The sequence below is a fragment of the Podarcis cretensis genome (assembly GCF_951804945.1).
Source record: "Podarcis cretensis genome assembly, chromosome: 12".
Lineage (NCBI taxonomy): Eukaryota > Metazoa > Chordata > Lepidosauria > Squamata > Lacertidae > Podarcis > Podarcis cretensis.
In genome coordinates, this window is record NC_137181.1 from 45,472,316 (window position 1) to 45,497,869 (window position 25,554).

The following is a 25,554-nucleotide window of genomic DNA, read 5'->3' on the forward strand; positions in this document are numbered from 1 at the left end:
CATTTGGGTATAATGCATCGTTTTTATATTATCAGTTCCTGCAGTGGTTTTTCTTAATGCTCAGGCAAAGCATTTTTACTCAAGAGAACTTCAATGGCTCATGGCTCACATTATGGCCAAACCATAGTTGACTGTCAGGAGGAAGCTGTGGATTTTCATGCCCCTTCCTGCCTCTCCCTCATACAAGCTAATTCCATCTTCTTACTCCCTGATTTGTGGTAACCATTGTTTCCTGTGACTTCCAAATTGCAGGATACCATAAATAAAGAAACTGATTATGGATTAGCATGAGGGATTGTGAGAAGAAAGCATGGAAACTCATAGCATGTTCCCGATGGCCAAACCTATGGTACAGCTATGATACCTAAACTCAACCAGTTATCATGTTAGCATCTGATACTGAACCAGGATTCAGTACAATGCACATTCCCTTTCTCCTGTGCAAGTTGGAGGACACCATAAAGTTTTACTTAATTTTCTTTAAGCAAGGCTTGTAGCATCTGGATTAGGGTTTACGCTAGAACAGTAACTCTGGCCAATTTCAGAACAAGCAAACTTCAAACCATGGTTTATGAAGCTGTCTTGTTTAAACTAACCATAGTTGATATAAACTACAAACCCCAATTTAAGTGTGATGTGACAAGCTGTGTTTGAGGGGAAACTAAAGCAGAGGTTTCTGAAGTCATCCTGGCCGTGCAGGAAGAGATGAGAACATGTGAGGCCAAGGGGAGTCTGTGATCCGGAAACCAAGCCTTATGAGGAACAGTTGAAGGAATTTGGTATGTTTAGCCTAGTAAAGTACTGAGAGGAGTTTTGATAGCCATCTTCAAATATATAAAGGGCTGTCACAGGGAAGATGAAGCAAGCTTGTTTTCTCCTGCTCTGGAGGCTAGGCCCCAAACCAATGGCTTCAAGTTACAAGAAAGTAGATTCCGACTAAACATCAGGAATAACTTTCTGACAGTAAGAGCTGTTCAACAGTGGAACAGACTCCCTCAGGACTCTCCTTTTTGGGGGGTTTTGAAGCAGAGGTTGGGTGACTTCTCTGTCATTCTTGAGCTACCTGAGATTCCTGCATCACAGGTGTTGAGTCTCGGGATCTCTTCCAACTCTACAATTCTATTATTCTAGTGTGAACCAGACTAATAAGTTTGATGGTGCCTGCTTCCAAGTAAGTATGCATAAAGCCCTAAATGGCCTTAGCCCCGTATAGCTGAAGGAGTGTTTCCACCTCCATTGTCCAGCCTGAGGTCCGGCTCCAAGGGCCTTTGGGCGCTTCCCTCACTGTGAGACATGAAGCTACAGGGAACCGGGCAGAGGGCCTTCTCGGTAGTGGCGCCCGTCCTGTGGAACGCCCTCCGATCAGATGTCACACAAATGAACAACTAAAAAATTGTCCAGTAGCACCTTAGAGACCAACTAAGTTTGTTCTGAGTACAGTGGTACCTCGGGTTAAGTACTTAATTCGTTCTGGAGGTCCGTTCTTAACCTAAAACTGTTCTTAACCTGAAGCACCACTAATGGGGCCTCCAGCTGCTGCCGCACCACCGGAGCACGATTTCTGTTCTCATCCTGAAGCAAAGTTCTCAACCCGAGGTACTATTTCTGGATTAGCGGAGTCTGTAACCTGAAGCGTATGTAACCCGAGGTACCACTGTATAAGCTTTCGTGTGCATGCACACTTCTTCAGATACACTGAAACAGAAGTCCAGTGTTTCAGTGTATCTGAAGTCCTTCTGTTTCAGTGTATCTGAAGAAGTGTGCATGCACATGAAAGCTTATACCCAGAACAAACTCAGTTGGTCTCTAAGGTGCTACTGGACAATTTTTTATCTATTTCTACTGCATCAGACAAACATTGCTACCTACCTGAAATGAATAAATATTTGACTTTTAGAAGACACCTGAAGGCAGCCCTGTTCAGGGAAGTTCTTAATGGTTGATGTTTTGTTGTTCTTTTAATATATTGTTGAGAGCCACCCAGAGCGGATAGGACAGTCAGATGGACAGCATATAAATAATACAATTATTATTATTATTATTATTATTAGAAAGAAGCCTTAGTTAGATTTGATGGGAAATGTAGGGGGTTAAGATTGGAAACCTCCACCACCACCCCTTATGCTGGACTGGGGGGATTTGTAGAGAGGGAAGACATTTCTCTCCTCGCCTCTGCCGGTTCATCTCATCTCCTGCTGACTGATGCCAGTGGGGTGGTGTTTCTGCTACTCTGCCAGCACAGACCTCCCTCTTCTGCACATTGAAAGTATTCCACCCACTGATTTCTCATCAGTCTGGAAGAAAGTTCTGAATAGGGTGTTCCAAGGATAGGACTGAGCCAGCTTGGAATCTTAGCCTGTGCTGGCCAGCCATGGGTGTGATCTGGGCCCAATTCCTGCACCAGCCTAAAGCCCTATCTTCCTGTCCCCACACCAATGCCTCTGTGAGTGTGTCTCATTTTTAGCAAGAAGCAATAGTGTCCTCTGCCTGATTAAGAAGTATTCTGAATATTTTACATCAATTAATATGTTTCAGAAGGCAGTGTATGTATTCTGTTGTAACGAAATGTGCCTCCCTTTATTTTTTTACTTTGTACATATAACTGTCACAGTCCAATTCTATATATATTGACTCAGATACACATAGGACTGCAGCTTTTAGAATAGGTGATGAGATATATATTAGAATAATTTATAATATTTTTATACATGTTAACTTTCTGTGTTTAGGAAAGCTTTCCTGCTTAAATGCTACTGTACACAGTCTTGAAGATTTAGAGGTATAAATGAGATTCTCCTTGGAGCGCTAATGTTTTCTAAATTGGCCTGGAAGAAAATATTCAGCCTCTGGTTATTATAACAAGACACAATCTGGCAATTGCTTACAAGAGTTAACCTTCTAATGGTGCCAAAGGCCAAAGGTAATGTACTAATCTGAAGCTGCTGCAGTGTAAACATATGACTAGAATGGGAAATCTACAAGACTGTAGAGTGGATCCTTTTTCAAATTAATATGGGTAGGCCAATCAGCTTTCATTGCTGGTAGATTGCTAGAAGCAGTGGGAACTTTGTAAATTCACAGCTCAATTTTATATGTGTCTACTCAGAAGTAAGTCCAACTGAGTTCAATACGACTTACTCCCAAGGAAGATGTGCCTAGGATTGAAGCCTTAAAAAAATTACTTTCTAAGTAACTGGCTCATATTGGGTGGCTTATGGAAGAAACAGAGAAACATCCTCTGGAAGTTCACATTTGATACATTTTTATCTCAGACATAATTTGTTTTTCATTTGATTGCTGACAAACAAGTTCTTCCTTGATTATGAATTTGTCCAATAGCAATATTGGTGCTATGATATTACAGCAGAATCTATGTTGGAGATGATTTGATCATTTCTTTTTTATCGTTAAATCTGCGTATTACGATTACCAAGCTATTTTTTATATATATAAAAAGCAAACCATTTCCAACCTGTGTGGTGCCATGATCTCCTCCTCCTACCTTCATTGCACATTTTGTAAAGTATTGGATTTGTATTCCCTCGAACCATTTCAATGTACATAAAAACGAAAGTTTTTTTTAAAAAAATATTAATTGTTGCAGTGTTCTTTATTTCACTTACTAATTCAAAAATTGTGGAATGTCAATCCAAGGAGCATTTATACCTTGATCTTTTGACTCGGTAAGCAGGCCTTCTTCCTGTCAAAGGTCTCATTTCTTCAGGACCAGTCTGTCAAGAACCAGCATGCTGGGTAGGCCTGAGAACTCCAAACAAGACAGAATCACCCCTTCTTCTCTCTCTTGCTGCGAGACATGGAGTCACTGTCCTTTTTGGGCCTCTGGGCACACTTGCAAACAATAGGTCCTGTCATCCGCAATAGAATAATAGAATCGTAGAGTTGGAAGCACCCCCCAGAGTCATCTAGTCGAATCCCCTGCAATAATAATAATAATAATAATAATAATAATAATAATAATAATAATAATTTATTATTTGGACGCAGGTAAATAATAAATAATTAATTATTTGGACGCAGGGACGCAGGTGGCGCTGTGGGTTAAAGCCTCAGCGCCTAGGACTTGCCGATCGAAAGGTCGGCGGTTCGAATCCCTGCGGCGGGGTGCGCTCCCGCTGCTTGGTCCCAGCGCCTGCCAACCTAGCAGTTCGAAAGCACCTCCGGGTGCAAGTAGATAAATAGGGACCGCTTACCAGCGGGAAGGTAAACGGCGTTTCCGTGTGCGGCTCTGGCTCGCCAGAGCAGCGATGTCACGCTGGCCACGTGACCCGGAAGTGTCTCCGGACAGCGCTGGCCCCTGGCCTCTTAAGTGAGATGGGCGCACAACCCCAGAGTCTGTCAAGACTGGCCCGTACGGGCAGGGGTACCTTTACCTTTATTATTTGTACCCCGCCCATCTGGCTGAGTTTCCCCAGCCACTCTGGGCGGCTTCCAACAAAGATGAAAGATACACTAAAATGTCACATATTAAAAACTTCCCTGAACAGGGCTGCCTTCAGATGTCTTCTGAATGTCAGGTAGATGTTTATCGCTTTGAGATCTGATGGGAGGGCGTTCCACAGGGCGGGCGCCACTACCGAGAAGGCCCTCTGCCTGGTTCCCTGTAACTTGGCCTCTCGCAGTGAGGGAACCGCCAGAAGGCCCTTGGAGCTGGACCTCAGTGTGCACACACACTCTACAAACAAGCATGCACCACAACATATTACGTCAACTACAGCAGAAACCTTTCATGCCTAATTTCAGCAGGTGCAACGGACTGTTGGGGTACCAGGGAAAGCCTCTTGCAGCTGCATGTACATTGGCAATGCTCCAGTTTGGTCACTTGTTACAGTAGCACAGGTTCTGGTGGGTTGAGTGGACGAGACCAATAGAGGACCCAACAGTCAAGGCAGTGATTTCTGCACGTGCTATAGAGGGAAGGGAGGGGCAGATGGGGCTTGTCAACCTGGGAAGGTGGTCGCCCTTCAAGAAGGAAAACTGATGCCTTGCAGTTACAATCATAAAGGTAAAGGGACCCCTGACCATTAGGTCCAGTCATGACCGACTCTGGGGTTGCTGTGCTCATCTCACTTTATTGGCTGAGGGAGCCGGCATACAGCTTCCAGATCATGTGGCCAGCATGACTAAGCCACTTCTGGTGAACCAGAGCAGCGCACGGAAATGCCTTGGGTTAAATATACCTTGGGTTAAATATGCTTCAGGTTGAGCATTTTCAGGTTACGCTCTGCGGCGACCCGGAAGTAACAGAACATGTTACTTTTGGGTTTCGCCGCTCACGCATGCGCAGATGCTCAAAATGACGTCATGCGCAGAAGTGCGACCCAATGCAAACGGGGCTCCAGAACGGATCCCGTTCGCATCCAGAGGTACCACTGTATACTCATTCATGAGAAAGAGGTTTCAGGAGTAAATCCTGAAGAAAAATCCATACCCTCTGCCTTGCAGGATATCTTCAGGGGAAGAAAAGGCAAACCCCTTCCTCCATTTCAGCAGGGGTTTAAATCACTCCTTCTGGACAGGAGAACCAAGTCATCTTCTGGACAGGTGGTGGAGGAAGAAGATTGATGGACGTAATAAGGACCTGGCCTGTGAAGCCAAAATACTTCTCTCCTGATTTAAAGGGGGGAAATGGTATAATGGTCTAGTAGGCTATTGTATTTTTTGCTGCATAAGACGCACTTTTTCCCTACTAAAAAGTAAGGGGAAATGTCTGTGTGTCTTATGGAGCGAATGTGTGGTCGATCACTGGCTCCCTTTCTGGCCCCGCCCCCTTGCCCAGGCCTCCATTTTTTAATGTTCTGCAGATGGAGGCTGTTTGTTTCCCCAGCGACATATGACTGGCTGATTAGATTATCTGTCTGGAAACTGTAGAAAGGCTCCCTTTCCTAAAGCTGCAGAACTGTGAGTTGAACCCCATAAAAACCCTTTGCAAAGTAAGCTCAACAACTTTGAAGAACTGATCCTCAGAAAAAGGGGCTTTTCTCCCTTGCAAAAGAAGCTGCACAACTGAGCTGATCCCAAAAAAACAGGGCTTTCCCCCTTTCCTCCTCTAAAAACTAGGCGCGTCTTATGGAGCGAAAAATGCGGTAACTCTTTTCTCAGTCTGGTCTCTGGGCTTGCTGTGTTATAATACTCCCACCCCCCATACATTTGAATAAGAGATAAATGAACCTCCATTGTGGTCCCTTGGAATGTTACGGTGAAGGTAAGATTTTTGTGGAGACATGGGCACTATCTCTTTTTATATAATACATCCCTGCACACAGAAATTAGATAAACTACACCACGAAGAGAGGAAGAAATGCATAATACTGTATGGTCCTTTATTCACACTAGCAGGGACAAGTATTACGTATTCCTCCTGTGTATTTGGGGTGAAGCTGAAATTTCTGCTGATCTCAGCAAGCCCCTTTGAACTTTGACAGGTGGGCACTCTTGTTCCAACCTGTCAAAATTGGCCCATGGGGTATGGGCAAAATAAGGATAGAAGTTCAATTCCTGACATACAAAGCTATGGCTGCAAAGATCTCTGCCTGAATTCCTGGAGAGGTGCTGTTCACCATTGTTGTCAGAGGGTGGCCATCAAAGTTCTGGAAACCAAGCCTTATGAGGAACCGTTGAGGGAACTGGGTATGTTTAGCCTGGTAAAGACGAGACCTGAGAGGAAATACGATAGCCATCTTCAGATATCTAAAGGGCTGCCACATGGAGGGTGGAGCAAGCTTGTTTTCTCCTAGCTAGGACCAGAACCAATAGATTCAAGCTAGAAAAAGGGGAGATTGCAACTAAGCATCAGGAAGAACTTTCCAACAGTAAAGAGGTGTTGGGCAGTGGAACAGACTCCCAAGAGAGGTGGTGGACTCTTCCTTCCTTAGAGCAGAGGCTGGATGGCCATCTGTTACTTATGATCTAGTTGAGATTCCTGCATTGGAGGGGGTTGGACTAGAATCAGTGTTTCCCAACCTTGGGTCCCCAGCTGTTTTCGGACTACAATTCCCATCATCCCTGACCAATGGTATTGCTAGCTAGGGATGATGGGAGTTGTAGTCCAAAACCAGCTGAAGACCCAAGGTTGGGAAACACTGGACTAGATGACCCTTGGGGTCCCTTCCAACTCTACAATTCTGATTCTTTATGAGTACCAAGCCAAACAGACCAATGTTCTGACTAGCTTTAGGGCAGCGCCTGTTTCCCAATGACATGCTGAGCCCATCTAAGTAGGCTGTGACAGCAAACTCCTTAAATTTAAACCAGAGCCTAGGACTTGCTGATCAGAAGGTTGGCGGTTTGAATCCCCACGATGGGGTGAGCTCCTGTTGCTCAGTCCCTGTTTCCTGCCAACCTAGCAGTTCGAAGGCACACAGTGCAAGTAGATAAATAGGTACCACTCCGGCAGGAAGGTAAATGGTGTTTCCATGCGCTGCTCTGGTTTGCCAGAAGCGGCTTAGTCATGCTGGCCACATGACCCAGAAGCTGTACACCAGCTCCCTCGGCCAATAAAGCGAGATGAGCGCCGCAACCCCAGAGTCGGCCACAACTGGACCTAATGGGGTCCCTTTACCTTTTTAAGTATTCATCAATGAAAGCTTATGCCATAATAAAATTCGCTGGTCTTGTAAGGCAGTGTTTCCCAACCTTGGGCCTCCAGCTGTTTTTGGACTACAACTCCCATCATCCCTAGGTAGCAAGACCAGTGGTCAGGGATGATGGGAATTGTAGTTCAAAAACAGCTGGAGGCCCAAGGCTGGGAAACACTGTTGTAAGGTGCTGCAAGGCTCCCTGATTTTGCTGTAACAGACTAACATGGGTCTCCCCTTGTAGAAACGATAAAGGGAAGCTGACATTCCTGAATTGTTGCCTGCATTATCACTCACCTCAATTATATACCTTATTGGGGAAAGTTGGCAATAATGAGTTAAAACTTCAATTGAAACAATTCAGAAGTCTTTTAAAAAAAAACAAAACACCATAGTGCCTTATAAAAGGAGTTGACTAAAATGCCCAACTATTATGCCACTGTTTTTGCACAAGCAGCAGGAGATAAATAGGGAAGGGTTTTTGTTTTTCCCACCAGAACCTCCAGTTAGCATATTTTGTTCACAATCTAGAGTTTTATTTGCTGACTATTAAGATCTAATTAAAAACAACAACAGTCCAGAGCTTAACCTTTGGAGAGGAAGTTGGTAGCATAGAATGGAAAGCCCATCACTTGCACCTCCGAGTAATTAACCACCTACTTTTATTAAGCAGAAGAGTGAACCCTGAGAGACCTTTCGGAAAGGAAGTTGCAAAAGCTAAAAGACGACTTTCCAAACTCTGCCGAATATTAGGTGGGGGTGGAGGAAGAGAAAGAGAAAAACACCGTCATTGTTTTTAAAGCTTCTATAAATGAACAGCCCAGCAGTCTGGTGACACCTCGACGACTGAAATATTTATTGTGGACTTAAGTTTTCTAGAAAGTAACGTAAAAGGAGAGTCGGCCCCGCCGCCTGAGACGGGATAGGCAAATAAATAAAAGCGTTGGCGAGAGAGGCCTTGGGCCCGGGAGTCTCGTGTGAATTCTCGCACCGTGTAAACTCAAGTTTTAAGAGTTCTTGTTGAAGAGGATTTGGGTGCCCTCCTTGTCCCCTGCAGCCGAGCCCCGCTGTCCCGGCTAAAGCTCTGGCTTGACACCCCCGCCGTCCCTTTAGGAAACGGCTCTTGCCTCAGGCGGCCGCCGCTGAGGCCCACCTTCCCTCTTCAGGACGCGCGCCACAGATTTCCAGCAGGCCGCCTGGTGGAAGAGACTCAGGGGCGCCGGAGCCTCGCTCGTCCTCTCCGCCCCGCTCCAGCTGTGCAGAGAGGCGCTGCAGCCAGCCAACCCAGCCCAACCCCGCCCTGTCCCGCCTCCGGAGCCCCAGAGCGGTCCTAGCAGCGCTGAGGAGGAGGAGGAAGAAGAAGAAGAGCGCGTGAGGGAAGGGCCGGCCGCGCCGTCTCCTCGCCCGCTAAGATGTCTCGCGGGCTGCAGGTGGTCCGCACCGACGCCAGCAGCGGCGGCGGCGGCGGTGGCGGCGCGTCGACGTCCTCGGCGGCGCCTTCGGCTTCGGGGCCGGACTCCGGGGTGCTGGACAGAGGCTACGCGGGCTCTTGCTCCGCCTTGCTCAAAGTGGCCCAGATGGTAAGGGGGCCGAGGCGGGTGGTCCACGGATTCCGGGGTCCGGGTTCCTTCTCCCAAGTTTTGGAGCTTGTTTTGCCGCGCGCCTTTTTTTTCCTTCCCCCTCAACGGAGGACGACGTGGCCTAAATCTGGCGCTCCAACGAGAGGCAGAGGGCTTCTTGCACGTGTCGCTCCCGCCAGCTCCAGGAACAGCGGGCGCCACAATGCGCCGTCGAGCGCGCGAAGGAGAAGCACGGCTCTTCGCGCTGTTCTCGCTCCCCTCCGCCTTTGGTCAATCCTGTTTGGGTGTTGGGAGGGAAGCTGAGCGGACTGCTGCTTTCAAAGTCGATGGCCTAGAAACTGTGACTAGCTATATTTACGCAGAGGCGTACCTAGACTCCCTCGTGCGTCCGTGGCGAGGAGCTGTATCTGCGCCTCCGAAGGCGGGAGAGACCATGGACCAGAAACTCCAAAAAAGTTTGCTTTCCGTCGTCTTTTGCGCTCCGCCAGTGACTTCCTCCGCGGCCATGGAGTCGGGTCTGCTCTTCTCAGCCTTTCCGACGGCTCAGCTGTCTGCCTGCCTGCCTCCCTCCACTTACTGCTTTCCCTTCTGCCTCCTTCCTTCCTTCCTTCCCGTTTTCCTCGCCTTGCAACTCTGGTCTGCTCTCTGCCTCTTTCTTCCCTCCGCGCACACTTCTAATAGCGCCGCTTAGATGCCCTGGAAGAACTACAAAGGACTGAGACATGGAAGTTTGCCGTAACTGTTTGATAAATTAAGTACCTTGGGGCACAGGTAGGGCAGCTATGCTTGTTAGGGTTTCCCCCCAGAAACAAGCCTCCTTCGTGAGTGGAGGAGTATTTCCACTAGTGAAAGGGCACATTTGGATCCAGCCCTTTACCTTTGTTTTGTGTTTGTTGTGCATGGTTCTCTTCTAGATCTGAAGAAAAAATAATAAGGGGAAGCTTTGCATCTGCATATGAATTGAAAACATGTCAACTTAAGATTTCTTTAGGACATGACAGGATTAAAGCTCAAGTTTGTTAAACCCTTTGTCTTTTTTAGCTTGGAGGCTAGCTCTGAAAAGACTGCATTAAAAATCATCACTTGCTAGAAAAAGACACATTTTTGCTGTAATCTTTTCCCCATGTGAGGGCTCTCTATTTCAGTTGCGGCTGAATTTCCTCAAAGGTTTCAAAACGTAAAACCAATTCAGTATGGCATTTTTGTTTGCTTGTTTCTTAAAAAAGGAGGGTTCTATAAATATTGAAAGATTTGAGTAGCATTGTAAAGAACTAGGAATAGCAGATTCAGCTGAGTCAAAACAGGAAGACACAAAAAATGTGTTTCCTGTTCAAAGAAGACCCTGGGAATTGAGGTGGTTTACTGTCAACTACTTTCTCTAACCTTGAAAAAAAAAGCTAGAGAAAGTATTGCACATGGTAACCCCGACACCTGAGATTTAGAAAGGGAATTCTGCTCAAATGCGTAACTGTCAAGTTAGGGCTTATTGTATCAAATCTCTTATCTTGCACACACTTGTTGCATTGCACAGTGGGGACTGGAATCCATCTTGAATTGGAGAAGGTGCATGAATTTTCTAGGATCTCTTCCCTTATTCCTTATTATTTTTTGAGGATTTCTCAAGTGGAATTGCATTATCCCCCTGTGGCGATCACACAGGGCCCCTGGACGTTTCATGGTCTATTGACCCTGTGCCACCACTGCGGTTGCTTTCTTCGCTGCCACCACCCCGCTTCTCATGGGGACACACGGAGTCCAGACAGTTGTTAACATAAACAAATAATCAAGTTTATTTGTAAGTGCAGGAATAAGCGTATGGTTTCAGTTTATTTTTCTCTTGTCAGTGTCTTAAATCTTAGTTCCTAACAACTTCAAACTGATTTATTCCCAACTATCTATCTAACTCCCTAACAATTCCTCTCACTCTCTCACAATACAACTCGACCAACCCACTACCTATTCCACCCTCTTCCTTCTCCAACTCCCAAACCTCAACTAACTTTTCAAAACCTCCCACTCTATCTTTTACTCCCCCCTTGCATTCTCACTGGCCAATTACATCACACCCATTTTAACCCTTTCCTTGATCCATCCTAGGAGGCAAACGCCACACCCCCTAACAGAGAGGGGGGGGGGAAATATGGTCTCTTAACTTTTATCTAGAAGGAGTACTTTTTTTACATATTATTATTTCAGAAATACATATTGATTGAGAACTGGTAGACTGGTGTGCTCTGGGAGATCAAGGTTTTGTATGCACCTCAATGAAGACAAGAGCCGTGGGTGGCGCTGTGGGTTAAACCACAGAGCCTAGGACTTGCTGATCAGAAGGTCGGTGGTTTGAATCCTCGCAACAGGGTGAGCTCCCATTGCTTGGTCCCAGTGCCTGGCAACCTAGCAGTTCAAAAGCACACCAGTGCAAGTAGATAAATAGGTACCACTCTGGTGGGAAGGTAAACGGCGTTTCCGTGTGCTGCTCTGGTTCGCCAGAAGCAGCTTAGTCATGACCCGGAAGCTGTACACCGGCTTCCTCAGCCAATAAAGCAAGATGAGCGCCGCAACCCCAGAGTTGTCCGCAACTGGACCTAATGGTCAGGGGTCCATTTACCTTTACCTTTACAATGAAGACAGCCACATTTTCTGGGATTTCCTTTTTTGCATGAAGAGCTACCCTTCATGGAAGCGAAGGTTCTGAAATCTCCATCTGTGCAGTGGAATCGTTTATCTCCATGAGGGGTTGTTGAATTGGTGTGAAAGAGCAGTTCAATTCAGGCATTATATGGATGAGTAAGTAGAATATGTGGATGGGGAGGAAAGTGCCACTTCTGTTCCACCTGTCCCTGTCACCTTGCACGAGTTGGAGGACAACCATCTGCAGTGAGGGACCTCTGGTACTTAATGGAAACTTCCCATGGCAGTGTAGAGCCTGGATTTCTCCAGTATTCTGCATCTTGTCAGGAATCTATAGGAGCACAATGCCTTAACTGCAGACACTCTGCCTTCCAACTCTTATACAGTGATGGGGACAGAGGTAGCATGCTCGTCCCTGTTTGCATATTCTATGTAATGTTGAGTTGCATAATGCCAGAATGCAGCTAATCAGAAGCACCTTCATTGGTTGTAGAGCTTGCTAACCTTCCCAGTATCTAATGCAAATGTCTTCCCCAGCACCTATGGGGTCCTGTCCTTCCCTACCTGCCATGCTGAGATTAGTTTTGAAAGACATAGTCTTTTGCAGCTGTTAAATGGAATGTCTGGCAGGTGAAGAATAAGTGCATTTGTGTGTTGCATCTGTGTTCTGATTATGTACATGGTGCCCAGAACAGTTTCTCTGGTTTGCAAATGTACTCACAGGCCCAGAAAGATTGGCAGCTTCTGAAGTGTGTAAATGGCTGGATGTCTCTAAATGTGGAGGATATTGACTTCCGGGTTAGCGCGACCTGGTTAATGGCGGATTCCCTCCGAGCTCCGGAGGGAATCGGCTCCGCTGGAGAAGGGTTCTACTGCGACGGCGACGCGGGGACCCTCAGAAACCGCAGGCGCTGAAGCCTGCGGACTTGGTGACTCGGCGGGCACCTAAAGCGCCCCCCCCGACCCACGAAGAGCCTTTTTAAAGGCTGCGGAGAGGGTACGGGGAGCGGCGTGGTGCTGTGAGTGGACCGCTACTGCAGTGGAGCGAAGCCGCGAGCCATGGCCGGAGACCGCTGACTTTCTTCCCTGAAATTCGGACTTTAATTAATCCATGAGTAGAATGGAATTTGGACTTTAAAATTTCTACCCTTGAATTCGGTACGACCGGGGGATGTGCTAAAGGGAAGTCCGCACCCCCCTGCTTACAGAAGATTTAAAGCAAGGATCGGAGAACTAAGGTGGAGAGTTTTTTCTTTTTGGTGTTTTTTAAAAGATAATATTTTCATGAATTTGACAGAAGAAGATTTGTGCTGGAGGGTAAGAGTGGAATTTTAGAAGCCTTTGTTTTAAACCCCCCCCCCCAGACCCGGGAGTGTCCTGTATGTGAGCTGGAGAAAAAGGAACAAGGAGTTTGACAGCTGTCAAAGGAGCTGTCAAACGGGCAGTGAAAGTTAAAAATCTTATTATTTAACACCTTTCTGGACTAAATTTGTTATATTTGAATTAAAATGGTTGGGAACAAAGTAGTGAAATAACAAAGTAACGGACTGTTGGGAAAAGACTATTAAGTAACCAGAATCCCCCTAGGGGAAACATTGAAACACTACAATGGCTGCAGATGGAAAATTACAGGCAGAGATAGAAAGAATGTTTTTTCTTGTGGGAAAGTTGCAGGAGCAGACTACGGCTATGAGTAAACAACTTATAACCTTGAACTCTAAAATAAGTGGCTCTGCTGAATGCACAATGGACTTGACCGGGAAAAAATCTGCAGCTGAATTAGAAGAGATAACTTCGGAACAGGAGGAGAGGGAACAAGGGCCAGTACAGATGGAGAGTACCAACCAGAAGCCTACATTGTCAGAACACAAAGAAGAAGACCTTTGGATTACAAATTTGCGAAAGAAGCGAAAGAGGAGGGAGGAAGCCCCTGGAACACTTGGAATATTTGAATTTAAAAGAATTAAGAAACATGATTGGGGCTTCCTCTTTGAGTATGGATTAGCTGACCTTTCGCAGCAGCTGGTACCAAGTACTTTGGATGGAAGAAAATCTGATGAGACTGAGCTAGAACTCCTTCGAGACCTGAGGATCAACAAAGAGGGCTACCAACAAAATCGGCAGAGAGAGACTGACAGAGATTTAAAGGCCTCAGATGTGAGGAATCCAGGCTAAAAACTGTTTTTGTGGACATGGGGACATTGGGAAGGGACAGAAACCGGGGTGGGGGGGGGAAAGAATTTTTAAAAATATGTTTATGACCTTTGTGTTTGATTATTATGACCTATTTTTAAGATAAAAGGGAAATTCGTGGAAGGAATTTGAGTCGACCTTAGAAAAGGATTTAATATTTATAAGAAAACTGGATAAGTAAAATTTGGCCAAGTAATAAGAATTAAGTATTTTTTAAAAAACATATATATATAATAATAATAGGTAAAGGATGAGAGATATGAACTTGCTGAGCTAATTTAATTGAATTAGGATGTATGAAGGGGGGTGGGGGGAGGTCAAGAACTGGGGTTAGGAAAGTAAGGATATGAAATTTTATATGTGTTGTCTTTGTCTGTGTGTGTGTGTTTGTGTTTATAAAATGTGAAAACTCAATAAAATTTTTATAAAAAAATAAAATAAATGTGGAGGATATTGGAATTTTGAAGCTTAAGGAATCGTATGTGTACAGTGGTACCTCGGGTTAAGTACTTAATTTCTTTTGGAGGTCGATTCTTAACCTGAAACTGTTCTTTAGCACCACTTTAGCTAATGGGGCCGCTGCGCTGCCGGAGCACGATTTCTGTTCTCATCCTGAGGCAAAGTTCTTAACCTGAGGCACTATTTCAGGGTTAGCGGAGTATGTAACCTGAAGCATCTGTAACCCGAGCACTGTACTTCCTTAAGTACTGGAGGTTGTGGGTTTTTGGATATGATTGCTGAGTAGCACAAGAGGAGGGGAAGGTGCTATTGAGTTCTGGTCCACATTGCAGGCTTCTTACAGGCAATGTAGTTGGCTCTTGTGGAGAGAGATTTTCCTCTTTTAGTCTAGAATGAGACATAGTGTTAGCATGCAGCCATTGTGTTCTGGATCACTGTTTGCTGATGACCTAAGCCCCCACTTAGCAAAACAGTAGTACAGTGGTACCTCGGGTTAAGTACTTAATTCATTCCAGAGGTCCGTTCTTAACCTGAAGCATCACTTTAGCAAATGGGGCCTCCCACTGCCGCCGTGCCACCGGAGCACGATTTCTGTTCTCATCCTGAAGCAAAGTTCTTAACCTGAGGTACTATTTCTGGATTAGCGGAGTCTGTAACCTGAAGCGTATGTAACCCGAGGTACCACTGTAACTGTTGCCGTCGTTAGAAACCTGCCCTCTTTCTTAGCAGCTTGAACCCAACAAACATTTACACCGAAGTTCCACTGACTTCAAACTGAGTTGCATGCTGTAAGTTTGCTTAGGATTGTACCCCAGTGTATTCCCTCCCCCAATATATTTTTGTAATCTAAACTTTTAAGTTTTATTATTGTTACTTTAGTTGGAATTGTTTTCCTCTGTTTGACTCTTCAAGAAGTGGTTTTTCTTTTCTTTTCTTTTTTCATTTTGAGCATTTTACTGCGAGTTGGAACTTGGGAGTTTGTTTCTTCTGCTTTCCTATTCGCTCACCTTCTTTTGTCTCTTGCCTTTCAGCTATTGCTCCTGATCGGATTTATTTGCATAATTGCTTCGCCGGTGGCCGGTCACAGTACATATACCTACTTCAAAATTATCTCCATGTTTGACTTAGTTATGATCTTCATTTTCTACGTCGTCTATATCTTCAGAATTTACCGAATGCTGACTTGCATCAACTGGCCACTTGCAGTAAGTTCCTGCTCATAGTTAAAATCGCTTTTGTTTTTAATTTCCGGGGGGGGGGGGGGAGACAAGTTGCTTTTAATAAATTGGCCCATGGCACTTCTAAAGACAAACAAAAACTCCCCCCCCCAATAAAAACGTTAGTAAGATAGTAAGCCATAAAATGTGACAGTGAGCTCTAAGCAAAGTCCAAACGTAAAGAGAATTAAATCTTAAGTGATAAGCTCCCAGTCATCAGTTTTCACAGTAAGAAACATTACATTATCAGAACATAAAGAGGAGCCTCAGGTTTCCCCCAGCACACTTTCAGGCCCTTTTGAAACGGCAGGATTCCCGTGACTCGTAGCTGTCCTAAAATGTGATGGGCTCTGCAATCTGCATTTGCAACAAGCAAGTTAGAAGGGATGCATGTGTGTCAGCTATGCTGCTCAGCTGCCACGATGTTTCAGCTACTGCAGATGGTCGAAGACTATACATGCATGACGATGGCATTTCCCCACTCCTGATTTGACCCAGTTGCTGGGACGCAGGTGGTGCTGTGGGTTAAAACACAGAGCCTAGGACTTGTCGATCAGAAGGTCGGCGGTTCAAATCCCTGTGACGGGGTGAGCTCCCGTTGCTCAGTCCCTGCTCCTGCCACGTCAGAGTGAAAGTAGATTAAATAGGTACCGCTCCGGCGGGAAGGTAAACGGTGTTTCCATGTGCTGCTCTGGTTCACCAGAAGTTGCTTAGTCATGCTGGCCACATGACCCGGAAGCTCTCTGAGGACAAACACTGGCTCCCTCGGCCAATAAAGCAAGATGAGCAACCCCAGAGTCGGTCACGACTAGACCTAATGGTCAGGGGTCCCTTTACCTTTACTTTCTCTGCTGCTATCGCTGCATACAGCATCCACTGGAGAGATGAGTCTGCTCTGTCTCTCTGACTTGCTATTCAGGGACAAGAGTCAACTGCTGCAGGCCCTCTCCCATGGGGGAGGTCAGACAATTGGAAAATTTGCTCCAGAATCTTCATAGCACATGGAGGGGCAAAGGAGTGCAAAGTAGCAGAGGAAACTCTGTGTTAGAGTTTGCTCTAATTAGTACCCAAGAGAATAAAAACAACATCTCATGCAGTTCGGGTCTTTCTGGGAAAAACAGAGAGAGGTGTATTGGTGACATTATCACTTTCCTATTGTACTGTAAAGTCCCAGTTTCAGAAATATCACGTAGTTCAAACCTCCTGGGAGCACCACTGTACCACTTTAGAAATGCTTATCAGTTTTGAAATGCTTCTTCTTTGCAGATCAAAAAGTAGGATGGGTGTGTGGAGCCTAGACCCACCTCTGTGATATGCTAACTTTCCGCAGTAGCCGTAAGACATGCGATTCTATAATCTACTTTTTAGTGGCCCTGTGGGTTAAACCACAGAGCCTAGGACTTGCCGATCAGAAGGTCGGCGGTTCAAATCCCTGTGACGGGGTGAGCTCCCGTTGCTCGGTCCCTGCTCCTGCCAACCTAGCAGTTTGAAAACACATCATGAACAAGTAGATAAATAGGTACTGCTCCGGCGGGAAGGTAAAAGGTGTTTCCATGTGCTGCTCCAAGTGGCTTAGTCGTGCTGGCAACATGATCCGGAAGCTGTCTGCGGACAAACGCCGGCTCCCTCGGCCTATAGAGCGAGATGAGCATGCAACCCCAGAGTCGATCACGACTGGACCTAATGGTCAGGGGTCCCTTTACCTTTACCTTTATCCCTCGTTTGGAAATGTAGTTGCAGCATCTCTGTTAAAGGCTTTAAAATCAGGTGTATGTATTCTTATAGTTTTATATGCCACTTTTCCTTGCAGGAGCTCAAAGTGGCATTGAATCTACATGCAGGTGTCTTCGTATGCACAGACCCAGTATTAAGCTGAGAGTTAGAACATGCATCTGTTGTGAATTTATTTATCCTTAACCTTATGCCCCAAGAAGCTCACACCAGAGGAATAAAGAAAAGTTGGTTCATTTCTTGAAATGAAAGTGATAGCAGATATTAATGCTGCTTCAGAAAGCAAAGTTGCAAATATAAACGGGCAGCAAATCATGCCGCACTCACACTATGATTTAAGGTGCAAAAAAGGGTCCCCGTTTATTCCAAAGCCTAAAGAGAGAATGAGAATTTGGCCACAGATGCACACTAAAAGTGAGGAAAGGAAGCAAGCAGAACCCTCAGAGGTCAATAAGGCTTTGCCTTTCTGTTTGGGAGTTACGCTTGCCTGATCAATAACACGCACCAGCAAGTCTACAGCATCTCTCTTACGGTTACCTATTGTGCAATCTCGAAAAGAACTTGTTTGTTTGTTTGTTTTGGCGGGGAGTGGGAAAAGCAAGGGATAGCAACCTTATCTGTTTCAGCAGAACCTTGTCTTTCCTCCAGGAAATGTGATTTGGGCCAGAGACGGCAGTCCCATGTTTCCTTTTTCACAGGTGATTTAAAGCAAAAGAATCTCATTGGTTGGCAGTGTTGTGCCACATTGAAATGCTCCTTTTATTGGGTTGCCTTCAAAATTGTTCTGTGCTTGTTTCTTTTCAGGAGTTTCTCCATTACCTAATAGGTACCACCCTTCTTCTCATTGGATCGGTGGTGGTGGTGGCCAGAAGTTCTGGGTCAGCAAGTCTTACAGCTGGAGCGGTGAGGCTATTCCCCCCCCCCCAATTGACAAGGAATTGCTTTTACATTGTTACTGCTGGGGTCTGATTTTAGTGCAGATTCCAAGTTTTTTCTGCATAATTACTCTTTGTATGCATGTAAGGGAGAGCTGCAGTCTATACCGCAAGTCAGGATTTGTTCCTTGTTTGTGCTGTGTATCCTGGTTGGGTTGAGTGTTGGAGGGCCTTTGACAAAACCTTGTATACATACAGTGGTATCTTGGAAGTCGAACGAAATCCGTTCCGGAAGTCCGTTCAACTTCTAAAGCATTCAGAAACCAACCCACAGCAGACATTCAGGTTCCAAAGAACGTTTGCAAACTGGAATACTCACTTCCGGGTTTGCTGCAATCGAGAGCCAAAATGTTCGACTCTCAAGGTGTTTGACTTCCAAGGTACGACTGTACAAAGGTACAATATTTTTGTACTGTCAGCCAAAGGAAATCTTGAAGTTTGCCGTATCCTACCATTTTACCTGTTCTCATCCATTCCTGGATCTTCTTATTACCGCATTTTTTGCTCTTTAAGACGTACTTTTCCCCTCCTAAAAAGTAAGGAGAAATGTGTGTGTGTCTTATAGAGCGAATGCAGGCAGGAGGCTTTGCTCAGTGCTCCCTTTAAAGAGCCGTGTGGAGCGTGTGTCTCTTGGGGGCTTTTCCCCGAGAAGGGAGAAGGGCTGCCCTTCTCCCTCCTCAGGGAAAAGCGCCCCCCCCAAGAGCCACACACACACTCCGTGCGCTCTTTAAATGGAGCGCAGCTCTTGGGGGAGCCTTAGCCGCGTGCAGCCTCTCCTGGGCAGGGGATGAAGGACCCCCTTGCCCGGGAGAGGCTGCACGCAGCTATCCCATAAGCCAGGACAGCCAGCGGGATCGCTGCGCAGCAATCCCGCTGGCTGTCCTGTCAGAATAATTTTTTTCTTGTTTTCCTCTTCCAAAAACTAGGTGTGTCTTATGGTCTGGTGCGTCTTATAGAGCGAAAAATACGGTGCTTCACTTTTTTTACTAGGGGTGTGCGGCAACCGCTAGATTTGCCTTGTATCTGTATCGTTTGGAAGCAGCCCGATCTGTTTTGGATCCGCTCTCTGTCGTTTCAGTTTTGATATTTGCATGAGAATCAGATCTTTTAAATTTGAAGCTCGGTTTCAGTCCCATTGACTTCAATGGGAAATCTAAAAATAGCTATACCCCCCCCTTTTCACTTAAGTGGAAGAAATATGCAGACAAAGGAGCTCCTCTGGAGTGGATTGAGCCTGCCACATTTACAAAAAGGGGGGAATTGTTAAGGAAGCTTCTAACTTTATTTTCTGCCAAAATTGGATGCAAGTTGCAGGTATGGACACTCCTTCTGGGGGAATGAGCTCTGCCTAATTTCAGACAACTAGGTTCAGGGGCTGTCATGCTAGGTGCCTTCACCTTATTCAAATTGCAGTCATAATATATTTTCCCTTCCCACACTTCCTGGAAGTACCCCCCCCCAATGAAAAAAAAGAAAGGACTTAGGATTTGTGATTGTCTGTTAGGAAGAGCAACTGGGAAAGAAGCAGGTCACCTCAGCCGTCTAATTCTGCTCCTTACATCTTGCTATCACAGTCGAAACTCGGAGACATACAGCTCACAAGTTTACTGCAACATCCCTTCTCAAAATCACTGTGACTGGAGTGCACTGGGGAAATAAATTGTGATTAAAAGCTTGGCCCGTCCATCAAAACTAAAGATACCCCTCCCCCCCCTTTTTATCTTCTTGAAGTCAATGGAATCTGTGGAGGAGACATCTCCATTTGGTCATGTCCCTGGTCCTCACATTACAGTAGTAAGCTTGGTTGTCGAATGGCTTGGCTACCAAACAAATTGGTTCCCAAACACCACAAACCCGGAAGTGAGTGTTCCGGTTTGCGAAAGCTTTTTGAAAGCCGAATGTCCGATGCAGCTTCCGACTGAGTGCAGGAAGCTCCTGCAGCCAATCAGAAGCTGCGCCTTGGTTTTTGAACTGTTCTGGGAGTCGAATGGACTCCCAGAATGGATTTAGTTTGACAACCAAGTACTAGATTTCCCCCTGCAATAACAAGGCCTGTGTAAGCTTTGCCCATTTAAAATTATAATTAGGTTCTCTAAAACTCTGCCTCTGCAGCCAGATTCCGCACTATATGGCTACATCATGGGGCCATTGGGGTCATGCAGATTTCAGAGTTTCTGGGTTGTAGCTGCTAATGGCCACTCTTTTGGCTGCATAATAAACTGGCAACATGGAGTATGTTAGTCCAACAGAGTTCATGAAACAGCACGTTAAACTAGAAGCCTAATTTATCCTGAAGGGGTAAAGGGACCCCTGACAGTTAAGTCCAGTCACGGACGACTCTAGGGTTGTGGCGCTCATCTCGCTTTACTGGCCGAGGGAGCCGGCGTACAGCTTCCAGGTCATGTGGCCAGCATGACTAAGCTGCTTCTGGCAAACCAGAGCAGCGCATGGAAACACCGTTTACCTTCCTGCCGGAGCGGTACCTATTTATGTACTTGCACTTTGACGTGCTTTCGAACTGCTAGGTTGACAGGAGCAGGGACTGAGCAACGGGAGCTCACCCCGTCGTGGGGATTTGAACCGCCAACCTTCCGATTGGCAAGCCCTAGGCTCTTTGGCTTAACCCACAGCACCACCTGCGTCCATTTTTTTTTTTAATCCTGGATAGGATCTGTCAATTGGATGCATGCAGGTGAACAGAATCCTTAGTGGATAAATCTTAAATGTTGGTTTAGGGTATATTGGATTCTCTATACTGGAAGGTTTAGTTATCACATGGCTCTTTTTGTTTTGTTTTTAACAGGTATTTGGCTTCTTAGCTTCATTTCTGTGTCTCTTAAGTATATGGCTATCCTACAAAGTCTCTTGTGTCACTCAGTCAACAGGTAAGTATCTAATCAATTAAATTGCACCAACAATATCTAACTTGCATTATTTAAACATGGAATGAACAATTGGTGGTCCATCGGCAGAACTGTCTGAGCGTAGGTGAGGATGACAAGCAAGAGCCTCTTAGACAAGAAAGATAAAATGATTCTACCCAAGACATTGTCCTCCCCCAACCTGTCAGTAGCATCATGGATTGTCTCGGACATAAGAAACAGCCTTGTTCACTTGTGTTCTCTGACTCTTGCAACCTAGATTGTAAACTGTGTCACAAAGCCGGAGGAACCTAGATAGTTGCAAGGTTCAACCAATAACTCAGCAATATGTTTGACCCAAGCCAGCTCACATTTAAATTACACTGCAGACTGACACCACTAGAGCTTCCTCCATTGGCTCCCTTCATTGTAAGATATTCTTGGCCTGCTAAGCATAAGCTTGGTACCTATAAAATTCCATCTCTTGTGCAGACACCTCTGATTTTATTCATGCCATCCCTTCAATAAATGACTTATTATATAAAGGAGTGGATTAAAAAAAAGGTGTACCTGCTCATTAGAAGCTTTGAGCAGATGGAATAAAATATTTTAAATAAACACTCACAGTTAACTAATTTAGCTGGTGACCTTTATCAAGGATAAAAACATTTGAAAACACTTGCTTACATTCAAATTTTTTTTTACTCATGCCTGAACATTTGCACTCTCATTCTGTATTAATTTCTCCCTGTTCATGTCTATATTTAAAAATTAAGACAAAAATCTTCTGGTTTGGTACTGTTTGTATATACCGTATTTTTCGCTCTATAAGACACACTTTTCCCTCCTAAAAAGTAAGGGGAAATGTGTGTGCGTCTTATGGAGCGAATGTAGGCGGGAGGCTCTGTGCAGCGCTCCCTTTAAAGAGCCCCGTGGAGTGTGTTTCCCCGAGAAAAGCCCCCAAGAGCCGCACACATGCTCTTTAAAGGGAGCGCAGCTCTTGGGGGAGCCTTTATCCTGCTGCCTGGAAGAGGCTACGTGCGGCTATCCCATAAGCAAGGACAGCAAGAGGGATTGCTGCGCAGCGATCCCTCTTGCTGTCCTGGCTTTGCCATGCAAAGCCTCTTGAGGGCAGGGGGAGCCTTCATCCCACTGCCCTGAAGAGGCTTCGTGCGGCTATCCCAGAAGCCAGAACAGCAAGAGGCTATCCCAGAAGCCAGATCCCTCTTGCCGTTCTGGCTTCTGGGATTCAGAATAGTTTTTTTTCTTGTTTTCCTCCTCCAAAAACTAGGTGTGTCTTATGGTCTGGTGCGTCTTATAGAGCAAAAAATACAGTAGTTCAGCATTTAAAAATATTTACTAGAAGCTCCTACACCTGCACGCTCCATGTGCCAACCCTACCTGCCAATCCCTTTGCCCACCTCTCTCTCGCCCACACCAATACTATCTATGCATCAACTCCGTTTACCAATGTACCCCTTCACCTATTTCCTCACAGCTCACCCAAACCTGCCCCTTTCCTTCTAGGTTGCCCAAACACCTGCCCTCTTTTAAAGTAAAGGAGAAGCATTTCAGAGTATGGTTTGGCCAACTGCTCTCTGAAGCATCTCCCACCTTCTGTTTAAACAGCTTGACTGGGCCTCTCACCACCTGCATTGATTCCTCACTCATCTGCCTGCCTGCTCTTTTGTTGCCACACTGGAATTGGCATAGTTGCCTGCCGAAGTTCAAGCAAACTGCAGTGTGATGACAGCCTTACATTTTTATGTATATAGGTTGATATCACATCTACATTTGAGAGATGGGGTCTCGTAGAGGCATCAATGCAGACAGAATGGATATTGGCTGGTTCCAAGTCACCCCTTGCCCTCTTAAGTATGTGACAAATCTACCATTACATCTTCATGTCCCAAACATTGACAAAGCTCTCTCCTCTTTCTTTGGATGAAATTGTTTTTGTGAGCTTGCCTAGAAAATTCATGTTATGGAGCAGCTATATAAATTGTGTCTGTAATTTGCTTGACAAGTTTATTCTAGTCATTCTCTCTGTTTCTTTTTCAGATGCTGCTGTGTGAAACTTTTGGCACTTACGATGCACACACCAAACTGAGGATTTCATAGGCTAACAGACAGCAAATGTATGTAAGATGGAATTTTGTTCTGGTGATGTTCTTGAGGACTTGCTTTTGTAATGACTCCTGAAACCTCTTACTAAGTGAGCTGACCACCAGATGGCTCTGGTCTTACACTCCTCATATTCATTTGTCCAGATTGTTAGTACCAGCAGTCTCTATACTGCATTGTCTTAATACCAAGATTCTTGTATTAGGGAATCTGTTTTTTCTTTCTTTCTGCAAACAAGGTGAAACCAGGATTGAAATTCTTAGCCATGATCTGGGTGATCAAATGTTTTCCCTCAGCCTAACTTACCTCACAGGATTGTTGTGAGGATAAAATGCAGAGGGTGATGGAGAACCGTGTATTCTGCATTGAGCTCCTTGAAGGAAAAGTGGGGTGTAAATGTAAAAATGATTATTCTATGCCACGATTTGGTAGGAGCGAGCTCCCCTCTCTTCACGTTGATAGCACTCAAGCTACCTGAGTGATCTGAACTGGGACCTGCATATAAAGGTTGAAGGTGGGAAATTTACTGTGTTTGCTTTCATCTGCAGCTGGAAAATGCTACATTTTTATCATGGACCAGCAGCTGCTTTATATTAAGTTATACATGCAAAGTCTCTTGCTTACCTCTGCCTTTCCTGGCTTTTGGCTCCCAGTGCAAGAAAAGGCATTTGATAATTTATGTTCTTACTGGCTTACTGTGAATATATCTTCAGAAGTGAAACAGAGTTTCCTTTGTGTCCTAGTGTTTCTTCTGTTTTTGAGTATCTTTATTCATGACAAAATAATTTTAAATAAATTTTATACCTCAAAAACACCACTCGCTTCCATATCCATACCTGTTAGACAAAACCGACTAGTTTTCAGTTTTGATAGTATGTTGCTTGGCATTATTTATAGTTAACTTTGGTCTCTGTGAAGATCAGCTCTTTTGGCTGAAAGACTCCAGTTAAATACAATCAAATCTTATTTTGTGCAAATGAGCAGTTCATGGGGAATTCTTATGGCAGCTATGTAAAAAAAGAAGCAGCAAGTTTTATTGTTTCATTATTTCAGTGTTCAACATGCTATTTCGGTTTATAGGGATTCTATTGCTGATGGTTTGTTGTTTTGTATTCCCCTGTTGTCTGACTGCAATACATTGGACAATATCTTCTTTCTAGGGTAGCAGCAAGCTAATAGAATGCCCCTCAGTGAGGATTAACTTCATGACCTTCAGGTACCAATTTAGGAAAATTCCCTTCCAGAGCACTTTTGAGTCCTAGATGGTCTTAATATTATCATTGCAGGTTATTCTCCCCGTCTCTAGTGTGTTTATGTGAAATTGTGTGTTTTATTTTGTTTCATTGTGCTTTTAATGTTTTTATCCACTTTGGAGTGGAAACATTTGAATAAACAAATCTGCAAAAGGGTTCGAACCTTTCCACAAGATAATCTAAAACGGTTTAGCTGAGAGCAAGTCCTGTATAACTCAGTGGGGCTTGCAGCAAAATCCTATGCTTGCTTGCTTGGGAGTAAGCATTTAACCCAGTGCTTTCATTTCACAGCCTGACAGCATCTCATTGCTGTTTCAGGATAACAAGGTGGGCAGTTTGGGGTGGGGATTCTGTAATGTTTAATTAAAGATCAGTCACGTAATTTATGCTGTTAAGTTGCTAGCACTATTAGTGAGAGAAAAAACAGGACAATGCATGAATAGAAGTACGCCTTTCAAAAAGGCTCTAGGTAACCAGAGATGGTTCATGTGATATGCTGTCTGTTGGCGACTTGCTTTTGCATGATCAGAGGCCAGAGCAAGGGTGCAGAAGACTGGCCATTAGTGCTACAGGCTCACGGAAAACCGTCATTAATACTGCATGCACAGCAGTTTATCATGCATGACATCAAAGTAATTATGCTCTTGGCAGACTCGGGCTACACAAACCGTAAGCAAAAACAACCCCATTTCCCCTCAAAGCAAGGGTTTAATTTATCATCGTCATCTCCATCTTTTATATTAAAAATTACTTAAAAAGAAGCAGCTGCTCAGGTGCCTAAGCGAAACAGAACATGCAAGCGAGATAATAGGACATGGCGAGAAAAAGCTGGTTAATGGGGAAAAAACAAAACAAGGTAGAGAAAAGTAAAGGGGAAATTCAGCAACCGTTGAACTTGGAGAATATGTGGAATCGGTAGTCTCTGAGAGCCTTGCAGTCAGACCCATAGCTAGGTGATCTTGCACCCCTGGCAGA

General features: G+C 45.0%; 1 protein-coding gene across 1 annotated transcript; it reads left to right on the forward strand.

Annotated features, from left to right (window-relative positions):
• Positions 1 to 8,922: 8,922 nt before the first annotated feature.
• On the forward strand, positions 8,923 to 24,140 carry CMTM7 (CKLF like MARVEL transmembrane domain containing 7). The gene is made up of 5 exons (XM_079947461.1): positions 8,923 to 9,175; positions 15,490 to 15,663; positions 18,211 to 18,309; positions 21,145 to 21,226; positions 23,264 to 24,140. Exons 1-5 carry the CDS (start codon positions 9,008 to 9,010, stop codon positions 23,275 to 23,277), a joined length of 537 nt encoding a protein of 178 aa, XP_079803587.1. The 5' UTR covers positions 8,923 to 9,007; the 3' UTR covers positions 23,278 to 24,140.
• Positions 24,141 to 25,554: the final 1,414 nt, after the last annotated feature.

Coding starts and splice junctions, on each gene's coding strand:
- CMTM7 (XM_079947461.1), top strand. CDS start 9,008: ATGTCTCGCGGGCTGCAGGTGGTCCGCACCGACGCCAGCAGCGGCGGC. Junction 9,176..15,489: donor TGCTCAAAGTGGCCCAGATG/GTAAGGGGGCCG, acceptor CTTGCCTTTCAG/CTATTGCTCCTGATCGGATT. Junction 18,310..21,144: donor CAAGTCTTACAGCTGGAGCG/GTGAGGCTATTC, acceptor TGTTTTTAACAG/GTATTTGGCTTCTTAGCTTC.